A 14,093-nucleotide genomic window follows, 5' to 3' on the forward strand; every position below is an offset into this window, starting at 1 on the left:
CATATCAGAACACTGAAATCAGTTTTGATAGTTTAATGTCATATAGGGCTGTGACAGGCAGTAGGGAAGAATCAGAATTGTGGGGCGGCACCTGTGGCTCAGTCGGTAAGGCGCTGGCCCAATATACTGAGGGTGGCGGGTTCAAACCTGGCCCTGGCTGAACTGCAACCAAAAAATAGCCGGGTATTGTGGCAGGCGTCTGTAATCCCAGCTACTCGGGAGGCTGAGGCAAGAGAATCGCTTAAGCCCAGGAGTTGGAGGTTGCTGTGAGCCATGGCACTCTACCAAGGGCCATAAAGTGAAACTCTGTCTCTACAAAAAAAAAAAAAAAAAAAGAATCAGAATTGTGGAACTTTTGTTCTAAGCCACAGGAGGCAGTTTTAAAAATAATTCTTTAAAGATAATAAGTTTGTAAATAAGGGTAAAAAATACGCCAGATGCTTGTGGAATATTACATATGATTTTTTTTTTTTTGAGACAGAGTTCCACTTTATTACCCTCAGTAGAATGTCGTGGCATCACTGCTCACAGCAACTTCAAACTCTTGGGCTCAAGTGATCCTCTTGCTTCAGCATCCCAAGTAGCTCAGATTACAGGTGCTTGCCACAATGCCGGCTAGTTTTTCTATTTTCTATCTTTAGGAGAGATGGGCTGGTCTGGAACTCCTAAGCTCAAGGGATCCTCCCAAGAGCCACCACGCCTGGCTGGAATATTACATATGATTTATGAAATACTTTGGAATCTCTAAAACAGAGAATTCGGATTCACTTTGGATAATAGAGTACAGTATCAATATCATATTGGGAGTATGATTCTGGATAGATCATGCTGCTGTTGGTTACAGAGATAATACTGCTAACTCCATTCTATCCAAGGCTCTTTGCACAAATCATGTAAGAAATCCATCAATAACCTTATTTGCTCCTATAACATTTATTTGGTGACCACTCATAGCATCAGGCCCTCAAAGGTAATAAATCAAATGTCACATACCTAACTATGTGACAGTGAACACAGCCTCCCCATGACAGTAATAGGCCATCATTTCTCAGCTACTGGGACTCATGGACTCCTCAGAACTGGAAGAACCTTATGGACCCCAATTTTCTGTTCAACACCCTTATAGCCAGTCCATGAAAAATCTGTGGCCCAAAGTTAAAGCCCTGCTTTAGAGAAAATACAGGAAGTATTTATGAACTGGGCAGAAGCCACCTGAGTTCTCTCATCCATCTCACCCTTTTCCCCTTGTGAATACTCAGATTTCCTCACTCTGGGTGGAGTAGCTCACTCACTTTTCTTCTCCTCTGTCCTATCAACCAATCTTTTCATCTGGAGAAGATAAAAAAAAAATTAAATATGAATTCAAGGGAGAAATTGAGAAATGGTGCTCCAACACACAGTGGTATCTGTGTAAAAGAATGAACACCCCTGCCCTCTGCATTGTGAGGGGCATTCTAAACCCATCGTGGGGCTTGCTCAGACCTCCACTGAGTCCTCTATGTCCTATTGCTTTGTAATCCTCAAGATTGTGGACAGTGAAATTCTAAGGAACTCAGGTCCCAGAAAATGCAATGATTCTAAATGTCCAACACTGACTTCATATTACAAAAGGATCTCAACTCTTGTGTTATCAGAAATTCATTAGGACAGAGGAACCAGGTAACTTAATTTCTCATTGTTTAGGAGTTTCTTTTTATTATCAAACCATACTATAAAAAAACTGAAGAAAGGAAAAAAATCACTGGAGAGGCAGCATATTACAGTGGTTAAAACCATGAACTCTGAAGCTGAACAATCTCAGCTCCACTCCTTACTAGCTGCGGTCCTTGACCAGGTTCCTCAACACATTTGTTTCAGTTTCCCCATTATAAAACTGGGATAATAATAGTGGCTATCACGGAGACAGTTAAGGCGATTGAACAAGTTAATACCTAGAAAGCATTTAAACAAAGCCTAGCACATGATGAGTACTATATAAATTTGTGAAACCTTAAAAAAAATTAACTGGGTTAACTTCTCCATAGATCTTTCAGAACCTTATCCATATACCTTTTCTTTGAAGATGTTATAGCAATATGTATATACAATTCTGTGTTCTTTTATTCCTTCATGTAATGTGTACTGATGCAGTGTCCATAATTATAATTTATAATAATTGCCTAAAACAAATTACAAACTAACTGCCCAACAATGCAGTGAATAAACTACAAACACTGACACACTGGATTATTAAGTATCATCTTTTCTTCCAAAACCAGTCTCATACCTATAGGTGATAACTTTTCCACCATTAGTAATCTCACTTACTAATCTGTTCTAAGGTTAATCTTGATCAACAGTAAATACACATTCAATACTATTTTTATTTTAAATTCAGATTTAGTAATTCATATCCTATTCCTTAAAGAACGCCTACACTCTTCCCTTATAATAGCAAAATCTATAGTTATGCACAAAAATGTTACCATATAACTTTTCATCCAATACTCCAGCTTGATGCAAAACAGTGTATTTTCAGTCAATACACTTTTCTCAGTGTAAAGGTTTTTTTCTTAACAATTCACACTGATCTACAAGTAAATGAAAGCCCTTGCTAAAACGTCTCATTTCCCACAGTCACATTCCTTAAGTATGAATTCCTGGTGCACCATGAGGGGAGTTTAGGGTTTTTTTCACTGTAACTATTTGATATTGAATAAGGGCTACATAAATGCTAGAAGCTCTTCCTTATTCCTTTCATTCATAGGGTATCTTCTAAGATATATTCCATTAAATAATAATGGGAGATGTCTCCCTGAACTCTCAATGAAAAATTTCCTCTCTTGATTACTGTTATATGGATTTCTTTCCAATGTATGATCAAATGTACAATAAAAGAAAAACCTCTCATCAATTTAGTTTCTCTTCACTGTGATTTCTCTGGTGTTGAAGTAGGGCTGAATGACCACTAAAGGCTTTTCCACATTCGTTGCATATAAAGCGTTTTTCTCCACTATGCATTCTCTGATGAATAATAAGAGAAGAATTCTTACAGAAAGCTTTTTCACAATGATTACATTTGTAGGGCTTTTCTCCAGTATGGTTTCTCAGGTGTACAATAAGAGAAGAACTCTCATTAAATGCTTTCCCACATTCATTACACCTGTATGGTTTCTCTCCAGTATGAGTTCTCCGGTGAGCAATAAGGTGAGAACTACAGTTAAAGGACCTTTCACATTGATTACACTTATAGGGTTTCTCACCAGTGTGAATTCTCCGATGAGCAACAAGATGACAGCTCTGACTGAAGGATTTTCCACATTTATTGCATTCATAGGGTTTTTCTCCAGTATGAGTCCTTTGATGCCTAACAAGGTGAGCCATCTGGCTGCAGGATTTTCCACATTTATTACATTCATAGGGCTTAATTCCAGAATGAATTATTTCATGTTTAGTGAGGGCTGAGCGTTCTCTGAATGCTTTGCCACATTCCTGACAGTTATAGGGTTTCTCCCCTGTGTGAGTTCTCTGATGAGCAATAAGATGGGAACTCCAGCTGAAGGATTTTCCACATTCAGTACATTTATATGGTTTTGCTCCAGAGTGAGTTCGTTCATGTTTACTAAGGGCCGAGTAATCTCTAAAAGATTTTTCACATTCATCACATTTAAAGGGCTTCTCTCCAGTATGCATTCTCATATGGGCAATAAGATGGGAGCTCCAGCTGAAAGATTTCCCACATTCAGTACATTCAAAGGGTTTCTCTCCAGTATGAGTTCTCTGATGTCCAATAAGATGGGAGTTCCAGTTGAAAGATTTCCCACATTCATTACACACATAAGGTTTTTCTCCTGTATGAATTCTCTTATGAACAATAAGATGAGAATTCCAGCTGAATGCTTTCCCACACTTATTACATTCATATGGTTTTATTCCAGTGTGAGTCCGTTCATGTTTAGTAAGGGCTGAACGATTCTTAAAAACTTTTCCACATTTGTCACATTCATAGGGTTTCTCTCCAGTATGAGTCTTCTTATGTTGAATAAGATAAGAGCTCCAAATGAAAGATGTACCACATTCATTATATTCATAGGGTTTCTCTGCAGTGTAAGCACTTGCATGTTGAGTAAGGAATGAGTCATACCCGAAGACTTTATCCCACTCATTGTATTTATATGCTTTCTCTACAGTGCCAATTTTTTGATGTTCCATAAAGGAAGAGAAGTAAAAGATATTCTCATATTCTTTGTAATCATACTGGTTTTCTCCAATATGAAGTCTTGGGTGTTCAATAAATGATGGGCTCTGGTTAAAGATCTGATGGCATTCCTTATATTCATAGAGTTTTTCTTCTGTATGCATTTCATTATGATCACCAAAATGTATTATATGATTGAAAGATTTAACAGCATCAGTACATTTGAAAAGATTATCTCCAGTTTGCATTCTTGGAGGGTGAACAGGCTGAATAGACTGATAGAAGGCTTTGTCATAATCATTTTCACAGGTAATCTTATCTGTATACATTATGGATGAGTTACATCTCCAACTTTCAGCATGTGTATCAGGCTTATAGAAATGTTCTATTTGAGAAACTCTGTGAGATGGAATAAAGTTTAAGTTCTGGCTACACTCTGCCCCGAGTTCAGGGAATTCAGAGCTTCTTTGAGATAGTACTTGCTTTTGCATGAAGACCATTTGTCTCATAGCTGTACTATGGTTCATGTGGTACATTTCTAATTGGTCTTTACATCCCAAAACTTCTATCTTGGAAATCCAAGGATCATCCCATATGTATCTTTCCAACTTCATGCCATGGGATTGTTCTTCCTCAAAAATGGTCTGCGTTGGGATCAATGCTTTGCTTTCAATATTTCTCATCCATTCTAAAATAGACAGAAAAAAGCTGTGAAAGCATGTACCTTAGAATAGAGTGAGAGTGGTAAGCTATATTGTCTATCTTAAGAAATAGGCAAGTATGAATTTCTTCTCAAATATAGACTTGTAACACAAAAAAAAGATCATAATCTGGAAGTAAATAGTAGAAAGTGAACATTAGTCAAACAAAACACAAAGTATGAGCTAACAACTAATAAGACCATTTAAAAGTACTTTGCTATGAAGAGGAAGATGAGAATAAGAGCGTGTAGGAAAAAAAGTTAACTCCACAAACCTGAGTGGCTCAAAACTTGCACACTCTCAAGATGGGCTCTTTGATGACTGGCCATTAGCCAACCTCTGGTAACTGAGATCTTGAATGTTCTAATAAAAGTGTTTCACATGCTCAAGGTATTAAAGCACAGTGGGCCAATTTCTCTAGATGTTTTGATCAAACAATGCCATTTAGAGTGAATACCTGCTTTTCCTCTGGAAACTCTGGAGTTTTAGTGATTGCCATCAGTCACACAGGCACTGTGTGCCTAGATGACCAACTTCCAATAAATACTCTGGATTTCTAGGCTCAGGCAAGTTTCCTAGTAGGCAAGATTTCACACATGTTGTCACAGCTCCTTGCTGAAGGAATTAAATGTGTCCTGTGTACCTCCTCTGGGAAAGGACCACTGGTCTAACTCCATCATTTTTTCCCTTCACTGATGTTGCTGTGTATCCTTTCACAGTAATTAACCATGGTTCTTCGTGTTATGATTTTTCTGTCCTGAATCCTTCTGGTGAACCACTGAGCCTCAGGGTGGTCTTGAGGACCCCTGACAAAAAGGACACAAATGACAGTGAATGTCATTAAGGTTAAAAAAAAAAAAGAAAGAAAGAAATAATAAAGCCTTTTGGATTAACAAAAGGTAGATGAGCATGCAGGCCCTTAGCAAATAACATTTGAATTACTAAGTTGTGGCCGGGGGTGGTGGCTCACACCTGTAATCCTAACAATTTGGGAGGCTGGGGCAGGAGAATTGCCTGAGTCTAGGAGTTCAAGGCCAGTGAGACCCCATCTTTACAAAAATAGAAAAATTAGCCTGGTGTGGTAGCCCATGCCTATAGTTCTAGTGGCTCAAAAGGCTGAAGCAGGAGGGTAACTTGAGCCCAGGAGTTTCAGGTTGCTGTGAGCTATGATGACAACATTGTACTCTAGATCAGGAGATAAAGTGAGACCCTGTCTCAAAAAAAAAAAAAAATTAGATTATGTTTTAATTCACTTTTGTGTTATGTCCTTCCTGCTCCTTTATCTTGAGACATGCCAAAAAAAAAAAAAAAAAAAAAAAAAGGTGGGGTTAAGAGAGAGTATCACCAAGGAAGGCTAAAAGCCAGGATGTTACTGATGAAGAAGCATTATCACATTATCTCCTATTCTGGAATCCAGTCAATCACACAGGATTTGCCAGCCCAAAAGGAATGTATCCTCAAGGTTCAAGGATACCCCTGAAGTTACAATCCTTCTAACTACTTCAGAATTATTTTTAGATCCATGAAACAAAAGCTGGACTGGAAAGACAGCATAGTGTAATGAACCAGACACAGGAATTAAGTCTGACAATCTGTATTTAAATACTGGCTCTGCCACTATCCTTAGAGGACTTTTCTAATAATTAATGAATGAAACTGTGAATCCAGCCAAACGCCTGGGAAGTTTAATATACAGGAGCCACCTATTATCACATCTGTCCTTTGACAATCAAAGTAGTCTATATTAGTTTCCTTCTCTGTTGCCACAATTTTCTACACACTTAGCAACTCAAAATAATACAAATTTATTATCTTACAGTTCTTGAAATCTTTTTTTTTTTTTTTGTAGAGACAGAATCTCACTGTACCACCCTCCAGTAGAGTGCCGTGGCGTCACACAGCTCACAGCAACCTCTAACTCCTGGGCTTAAGCGATTCTCTTGCCTCAGCCTCCCGAGCAGCTGGGATTACAGGCACCCGCCACAACGCCTGGCTATTTTTTTGTTGCAGTTTGGCCGGGGCTGCGTTTGAACCCGCTATCCTCGGCATAGGGGGCCGGCGCCCTACTCACTGAGCCACAGGCGCCACCCATGGTTCTTGAAATCTTAAGTCCAAAGTGGTTTTCATGGGCTAAAATGGTTACCAGCAGGGTTGTGCTTTTGCCAGAAGCTCTCAGGAAGAATCTGTACCTTTTCCTTTTCCAGCTTCTAGAAGTTGTTTGCATTCCTTGGTTGATACCTCCTTTTTGCATCTTCGGTGTACAACACTCCAATCTTTGCTTCCGGCATCACATCTTTCTGTGTCTCTTATAACCCTCACTTATAAGGATCTAGTGATTACATTTACCCAGATAATCCAGTATAACTTCCCTAAATTGAAATTCTTAGTTTATTCATATCTGAAAAGCCCCTTCTGCCATATAAGGTTATTATATTCACAAATTAATGAGATCAAGATGCAGACATCTTGGGTGAAGGGGTTTATCATTTAGCCTGCCACAGGATCTGGTCTCAACAGGACCTAGACCTTTGTCTTCTTTCTCTAGGTTTTTCTTCTCTCTCTTCATGATATACCATTTCCCCCTTTTACCACCTAACACCATTATAATAGAGGCTCTGCTTTGCTCAAGAACTGATATTTATTAACAATTTCAAGCTTAGCTCTTAGAAGGTAGTGAATGATCTACATATAGCTTTTAAATCTTTCCAGTAGAGACTTTTTAAAATGGAGGCTGACCAATTCTCTGACCACATCAAAGACCAAATAAACAATTCTTTTTTTTTTTTTTTTTTTTGAGACAGAGTCTCACTATATCACCCTCGGTAGACTGCCATGGCATCACGGCTCCCAGCAACCTCAAATTCTTGGGTTTAAGCAATTCTCTTGCCTCAGCCTCTCAAGCAGCTGGGACATAGATGCCCGCCACAATGCCCAGCTTTTTGGTTGTAGTTGTCCTTATTGTTTAGCTGGCCCAGGCCGGGCTCAAACCCACCAGCCTTGGTGTATGTGGCCGGCACCCTACTCACTGTGCTACGGGCGCCATGAATAAACAATTTTTGTCTAACTTTTATACTCACTCAGTACTCATGGCCTACTGAGTGTCTGCATCATATAAAGCAAGGGAAGTATAGTCACTGCCTCTTGGAAGTTAGACTCTATGTGATGAAAAGACATAGCAAACAATGATGAAAAATACACATGAAATATCGCTGGGAGAATGGGATTGTATGTGCTAAGTGAGAAGGAAGTCAGAAGAGAAGGTCAGCACAGACAGAAGCAATCAAGGAAGGTTCACATAAAACAAACAACATTCAAGCACGGTTCAGACACAGAATGCTAGTTCAGCATCAGCAAAAGCATGCAAGACGTGACCAACATGTAAGGAGAATAATGATGGTAGTTGCATAAACTTTAGGTACTACTAGGAAGAAATGAGAAAAATCATTAGATAAAAATTGGAAGGTCTTAAAATCTGGTTGCTTTGTTTGTTAAAAGGCACTGTTGGTTTACAGATAGGAACCCCATAATGGAAGATTTCAGGGAGGTAAATCTAGAAATAACAACTGAGGTGGCAAATAACAAGTCAGTATTTCCTCATCAATTTGAGCTGGAATTTCATCAGGAAGGCGCTGCACCAAGGGTGATGGTGGAAGCTGAATAATTTACACTTCAGGAAGAAAATCTCAGTAATTAGACGAGAGATTAATTCTTAGAGAGGAAATAGCAGGAAGTCAAGATGACTTCTCAATCTCTAGTTTAGGTGATTTGCAAAAGGCTAGCACCAGCAATACACCTCAGGAAGATGGGGAAACCTCTAGAAAGAAGAGAAAAGATTCCTGTTCTATCTACTGAAATCAAGGAGACAGCTAAGATGCTTTATAACATGGCTTCTGAAGTGTGAGGATGGAAGTGGTGGAACCAAAGGCTCAGGATGGCAAATAAGAATAGGCAGCACCGACAGTAGGAGAATTAAAGATGCTAGAATTCATGAATTCTTAGAGCAAGGTTTCCAATCTGCATTGAGAGCAACTGGTTAAGACTCTCCACAAAAGTTCCCTTCATTAAGAGTGGGTGGGAGATGTCCAAGTCAGGACATCCAGAAGAGGCTATGGCATATTGTTAAGTTAAAAATAATAGGCAAAGACAATGTGTAGAGTATTGCACTTTGGGAACAGTAATGCTTAACTACAACTTCCTTTATGCTTGTAGTTGCATAAAGAAGCTCTGTAAGTTTATAATAGAAATTACTAAAAATGATTACCTGCAGCAGAATGTCAGTGTAAATGGCAAAGTGAGGACATCTAAAATTTTATCCCTCCATAAAAGCAACTAAATAACTGGCAAAAACTGTCACCATTGGCTCAGCGCCTGTAGCTCAAGAGGCTAAGGTGCCAGCCACACACCTGACCTGGCGGGTTCAAATCCAGCCTGGGCCTGCCAAACAATGATGGCTGCAACAAAAAATAGCCAGGCGTTGTGGCAGGTGCCTTTAGTCCCAGTTCCTTGGGAAGTGGAGGCAGTAGAATCGCTTGAGCCCAGGAGCTGGAGGTTGCTATGAGCTGTGATGCCATGGCACTCTATCCAGGCTGAAAGTTTGAGGCTCTGTATCCAAAAAAGAAAAAAAAAGAAAAGAAAAATACTCGCATTTCAATAATAACAGTGAGCTTTGGCCAGGTGCAGTGCCTCATGCCTATAATCCTAGCACTCTGGTGGCTGGATGGATTGCCTGAGCTCACAGGTTCTAGACTAGCCTGAGCCAGAGTGAGACCTCATCTCTAAAAATAGCTGGGTGTTGTAGCAGGTGCCTGTAGTCCCAGCTACTTGAGAGGCTGAGGCAAGAGAATTGCTTAAGCCCAATAGTTTGAGGTTGCTGTGAGTTATGATGCCACAGCATTCTACCAAGGGCGACAAAGTGAGACTCTGTCTTAAAAAAAAAAAAAGCGAGCTTTGTAGCATTTTAACTAGTCCCATCTTAGTCGTATCTCTGGCTCCCCAGATCAGTAGTAGTCTTGGAAAATAACAGCCCCCACTTCTGTTACAGGAGTAAGCAGAACAAAGCTGGAGCTTTCTTAAAACTTTATTCCCAGGGTGGCGCCTGCGGCTCAGTGGGTAGAGCGCCAGCTCCATATACCGAGGGTGGTGGGTTCAAACCCGGGCACAGCCAACTGCAACAAAAAAATAGCCGGGCATTGTGGCAGGCGCCTGTAGTCCCAGCTACAGGGAGGTTGAGGCAATTCTCTAAGCCCAGGAGTTGGAGTAAGCAGTGTGATGCCACGGCACTCTACCAAGGGCGATAAAGTGAGACTCTGTCTCTACAGAACAAACAAACAAAAAAAACTTTGATTCCCAGAAGACAGTCATTACTGGACCTGCCTGGTGACTCCCTGGAAGACCCCACTGGGAAGGCTTGTCTCTATTTTGCCTGACAGGAAACTCAAATAGTGGTACTTTTCAACATTACAGGCAATGTTTCAAAATCACCAATGCCTGAGTTGATGGCATACAGGTGTGTCCAACAACACACTAACCAAAAAGATGAAAAGGAAAAGATGAGGAACGAGATATCCATAAGGACTTTGAAAAGCTCCAACTTAGAAAACCACGTGCATATACATCGTAATTCAACTATCAATAGCTAAAACAAAGAGAGAATCCTGAAAGAAGGAAAAAAGCAGCAACTCACATACAGGGGTTCTCACTAAGATTAATAGCTTCTCAAGAAAAAACATGGAGGCCACAAGAAAAAAAAAACAACAAAAAATCTGAACCAAGAATTCTATATCTAGAAAAACTATCCTTTAAAAATGAAGGAGATCTTTCCTGAAGTGGTGGGTCCCTGTAGGGCGGGGGGTAGGGAGGGGGAAATGAAGGCGAAATTGTGGGATTCTTAGATGAAACCCAATAGAGTTTGTTGCTAGCAAATATGCCCTACAGGAAATGCTAAAGGGAATTCCCAAAGCTGAAATGAAAGAACACACTAAATAGTAACTCAAAATAAAATAAAAGTAAATACATAGGTAACCGTAACAAGACAGTATAAATATATCATTTGTTTTTAACTCCTTTCCCCCCATGATTTAAAAGACAACTACAAATGGCTGGGTGTGGTGGCTCATGTCTATAATCCTAGCACTCTGGGTAGCCAAGGAGGGTAGACCGCTTGAGCTCAGAAATTCGAGACCAGCCTGAGGAATAGCTGAGCAAGAGTGAGACCCCGTCTCTAAAATGGGCTGGGTGTTGTGGCAGGCACCCGTAGTTTCAGCTACTGGGGAGGCTGAGGCAAGAGGATCTCTCTCTCTCTCTCTCTCTTTTTTTTTTTTTTGGCAAGAAGAATCTCTTGAGCCCAAGGGTTTGAGGCTGCTGTCAGCTATGACGCCATGGCACTCTACTGAGGGCAATAAAGTGAGACTTTGTCTTAAAATATAAATAAACAAACAAATAATAAATACAAATGAATAAATAAAAGACAACTACATAAAGTAAGAATTATAAATTTGTGCTGATGAACACACAACATTTGAACATGTAATTCATGTCAATAACAGCAGAAAAGGAGGAGAACATAGCTAAACAGAAGAAAAGTTTTATACTACCAAAATTAAATTAAATTGGTATTAATCCAAATGAGAGTTATAAATTAAAATGTTAATTATAATCCCCAGGACAACCACTAAGCAAACAATTCAACATTTTATAGTAAACGAAAAGTGATTACCATGTGTGGACATCTCTGTATTGCTTTGTGGGTCTATCTGCTGAGTAACAGTAAAATGAATAATGGCAAAGAGTATAAATGAGATTTTCTTCAGTTTATACATTTTATGTAGCCTTGAATTTTTTGAACCAAGTGAATAAATTACCTATATAAACCTTTTTTTTTTTTTTGCGGTTTTTGGCCTGGGCTGGGTTTGAACCTGCCACCTCTGGCATATGGGGCCGGCGTCCTACTCCTTTGAGCCACAGGCGCCGCCCCTTATATAATTTTTTAAAAATTCTTTTTAAAGAAGCATCTGTGGCCATAGGCTACAAATTAGGAAAAATTTTAAAGTAGGTGAATGAGAAGTAACCTCAGAGAAAAGGACAGCAGAAAATGTGAGAGCCAACAAGAGAGCATACAGCAGGAAGAAAAACTGCAGCATTCAAAAACTGCTACCCTTTTAACAAGGTGGGGCACCTTTGCTCTAAAATCAATAGCAGCAAGAGAGTCAATAAAAGAAGGGACACAGGTCCTCAGAGGGGATCCTGAATGTTATCTCAGGAAGGTAATTCTTCATGCTCTTAGTCCAAGGAAAGCTCCTTGCTCATGCCTGGACCTGCCCTCACCTGGACAAGTGCTTTGAGGACATGCTTGCTCCACTGACCATGGCTCTTCTCCTTGTTCCAACAGGGAGATGACCTCGGGCTTGGTGATCTGATTCCCTAAACATGAAGGAAAAACATGGGACTTGTGTAAGAAGGCTTCAGGACCGCAAAAAAAGCATCCCCTGCCCACTCCTCCCTGTGACTTCTTACCTGGGCAAAATAAGCATGGCTATTTCCACTCTCACACTCAGTGCTTTATAAGCATTAGAAATTTTCTCCCTAAACCTCAGGGCTCAAAATCATCTCAGCCCTTCTGAGACAGTTCCCTGAGCCCCACAATGAGTTTTTTTTTTTGTTTGTTTGTTTGTTTTGAGACAGTCTCACTATGACACTCTCTGTAGAGTACCATGCTGTCACAGCTCACAGCAACCTCCAACTCTTGGGCTTAAGTGATTCTCTTGCCTCAGCCTCCCAAGCAGTTGGGACTACAGGCGCCTGCGACAATGCTCAGCTCTTTTTTGGTTGCAGTTGTCGTTGTTTAGCAGGCCCAGGCTGACTCAAACCCACCAGCCTTGGTGTATGTGGCTGGTGCCCTACTCACTGAACACAGGTGCCACCAGCCTCACAATGAGCTTTTAAACATGAAGTAGTTAAGGCACTGCTATGGGAATAGCTTCATTTACTTGGACAGCAGCCACCTTACCCACAGAAAGCAGGTGCCCATAGGTCTCCAGCATCACATCACGGTACAGGCTCCTCTGAACAAGGTCCAGCTGCCCCCACTCTTCTTGGGTGAAGTCCACAGCCACATCCTTGAAGGTCACTGGTTCCTAAAAGAGCACACATATTCCTTCTCAGCCTGGGGCCATCCTTTTCAGTGTTTCTGGGGATAGACTGATAGCCCTGAGGAAAGGAGACAAGATGTACAGGAATTGTCCTAAATATTCAAGATTCTGATTGATGTGGGTCAGGTCTCACTGGGAACCTCCAGGACCCCACATGTGGGATACACTCTTAGGAAATTAGATACCTGTGGCCAGGTGCAGTGGCTCATGCCTATAATCCTAGCATTCTGGGAGGCCAAGAAGGGAAAATTCCTTGAACTCAGGAGTTTGAGACCAATCTGAGTAACGCAAGACCCTGTCTCTAATAACAATGGAGAACTAGATATCTGGTCTCACAACCACCACAACAAAGATGAAGAAGTCTCTCCTAAGAATCTTGCCCAATTCTAGCATGGACAAGATTCTCATCTGGGCAATGGCTCCTCTGGAAATGCCGCATTTACAGCCTGAAGTAGAGTAGAAAGAAGCTATCTGCACTGATTTCAGGCCAGAGGCCTTGAGGCTGGAGTTTTTGTGGATCTATGACCTGTAAAGGTGATCTCAACTTTCATAAGCTGTCTCCCTGGCCACGGTCGAGAAGCTCCACTCCCAGATCATCTCTGTCCAAGGATGGGAGCTGAAGGTGAGAGGAATGTCCTAAAGCAGTGATTTTCAACCAGTGTGCCACAAAAAAATTTAAAGATTAATTAAATTATTTTCTAAAGAAGTTCAAAGAACAGTAAATACACTCTTTTTTTTTTACTCTTTTTTTGGATCAACATCAATTAAGTGTGCTGCAGAATTAGGAGACTGAGCATCATGCTTATAGGAAAAGTCACAGCTTCTTGAGGGAGGCTCTGGGAATGGGATCATCTCCTAGCCGGCATGGAGATGTTTTGCAGCCTGGAGACAAGCCTCAAGCAGTGCTCTAATGAGATAAGATCAATAGCTCGTTAGTAAGCAGGTGTTGGACCTTGAACATTTGTAATGCTTCAGGGTGGGAGTGAAGGCCACGGAGGAAGAGCACTTAGTCCTTGCATGTGGGGCTGCCCACCCCTGTTGTGTAGCATTTCAATAAATAGTTCCTGC

General features: G+C 40.6%; 1 protein-coding gene across 10 annotated transcripts in view; it reads right to left on the reverse strand.

Annotated features, from left to right (window-relative positions):
• Positions 1 to 1,672: 1,672 nt before the first annotated feature.
• The window catches only part of ZNF606 (zinc finger protein 606), a 42,734-nt gene continuing 30,313 nt past the window's right edge, over positions 1,673 to 14,093 (reverse strand). For 8 of the 10 annotated variants that reach the window (XM_053605865.1, XM_053605862.1, XM_053605864.1 and 5 more), the window contains 3 exons: positions 12,884 to 13,010; positions 12,202 to 12,297; positions 1,673 to 4,865 (listed from right to left, as the gene is read on the reverse strand). In XM_053605865.1, the coding sequence (XP_053461840.1) occupies positions 2,890 to 4,865; positions 12,202 to 12,297; positions 12,884 to 13,010 (2,199 nt within the window). In that variant the 3' untranslated portion in view covers positions 1,673 to 2,889. Of the gene's footprint in view, positions 4,866 to 4,887; positions 5,685 to 11,593; positions 11,619 to 12,201; positions 12,298 to 12,883; positions 13,011 to 14,093 lie in introns of those variants that run through there. The other 2 variants (XM_053605871.1, XM_053605870.1) reach the window with 2 other exon arrangements.

This window comes from Nycticebus coucang, chromosome 10 (genome assembly GCF_027406575.1).
Source record: "Nycticebus coucang isolate mNycCou1 chromosome 10, mNycCou1.pri, whole genome shotgun sequence".
Taxonomy (NCBI): domain Eukaryota; kingdom Metazoa; phylum Chordata; class Mammalia; order Primates; family Lorisidae; genus Nycticebus; species Nycticebus coucang.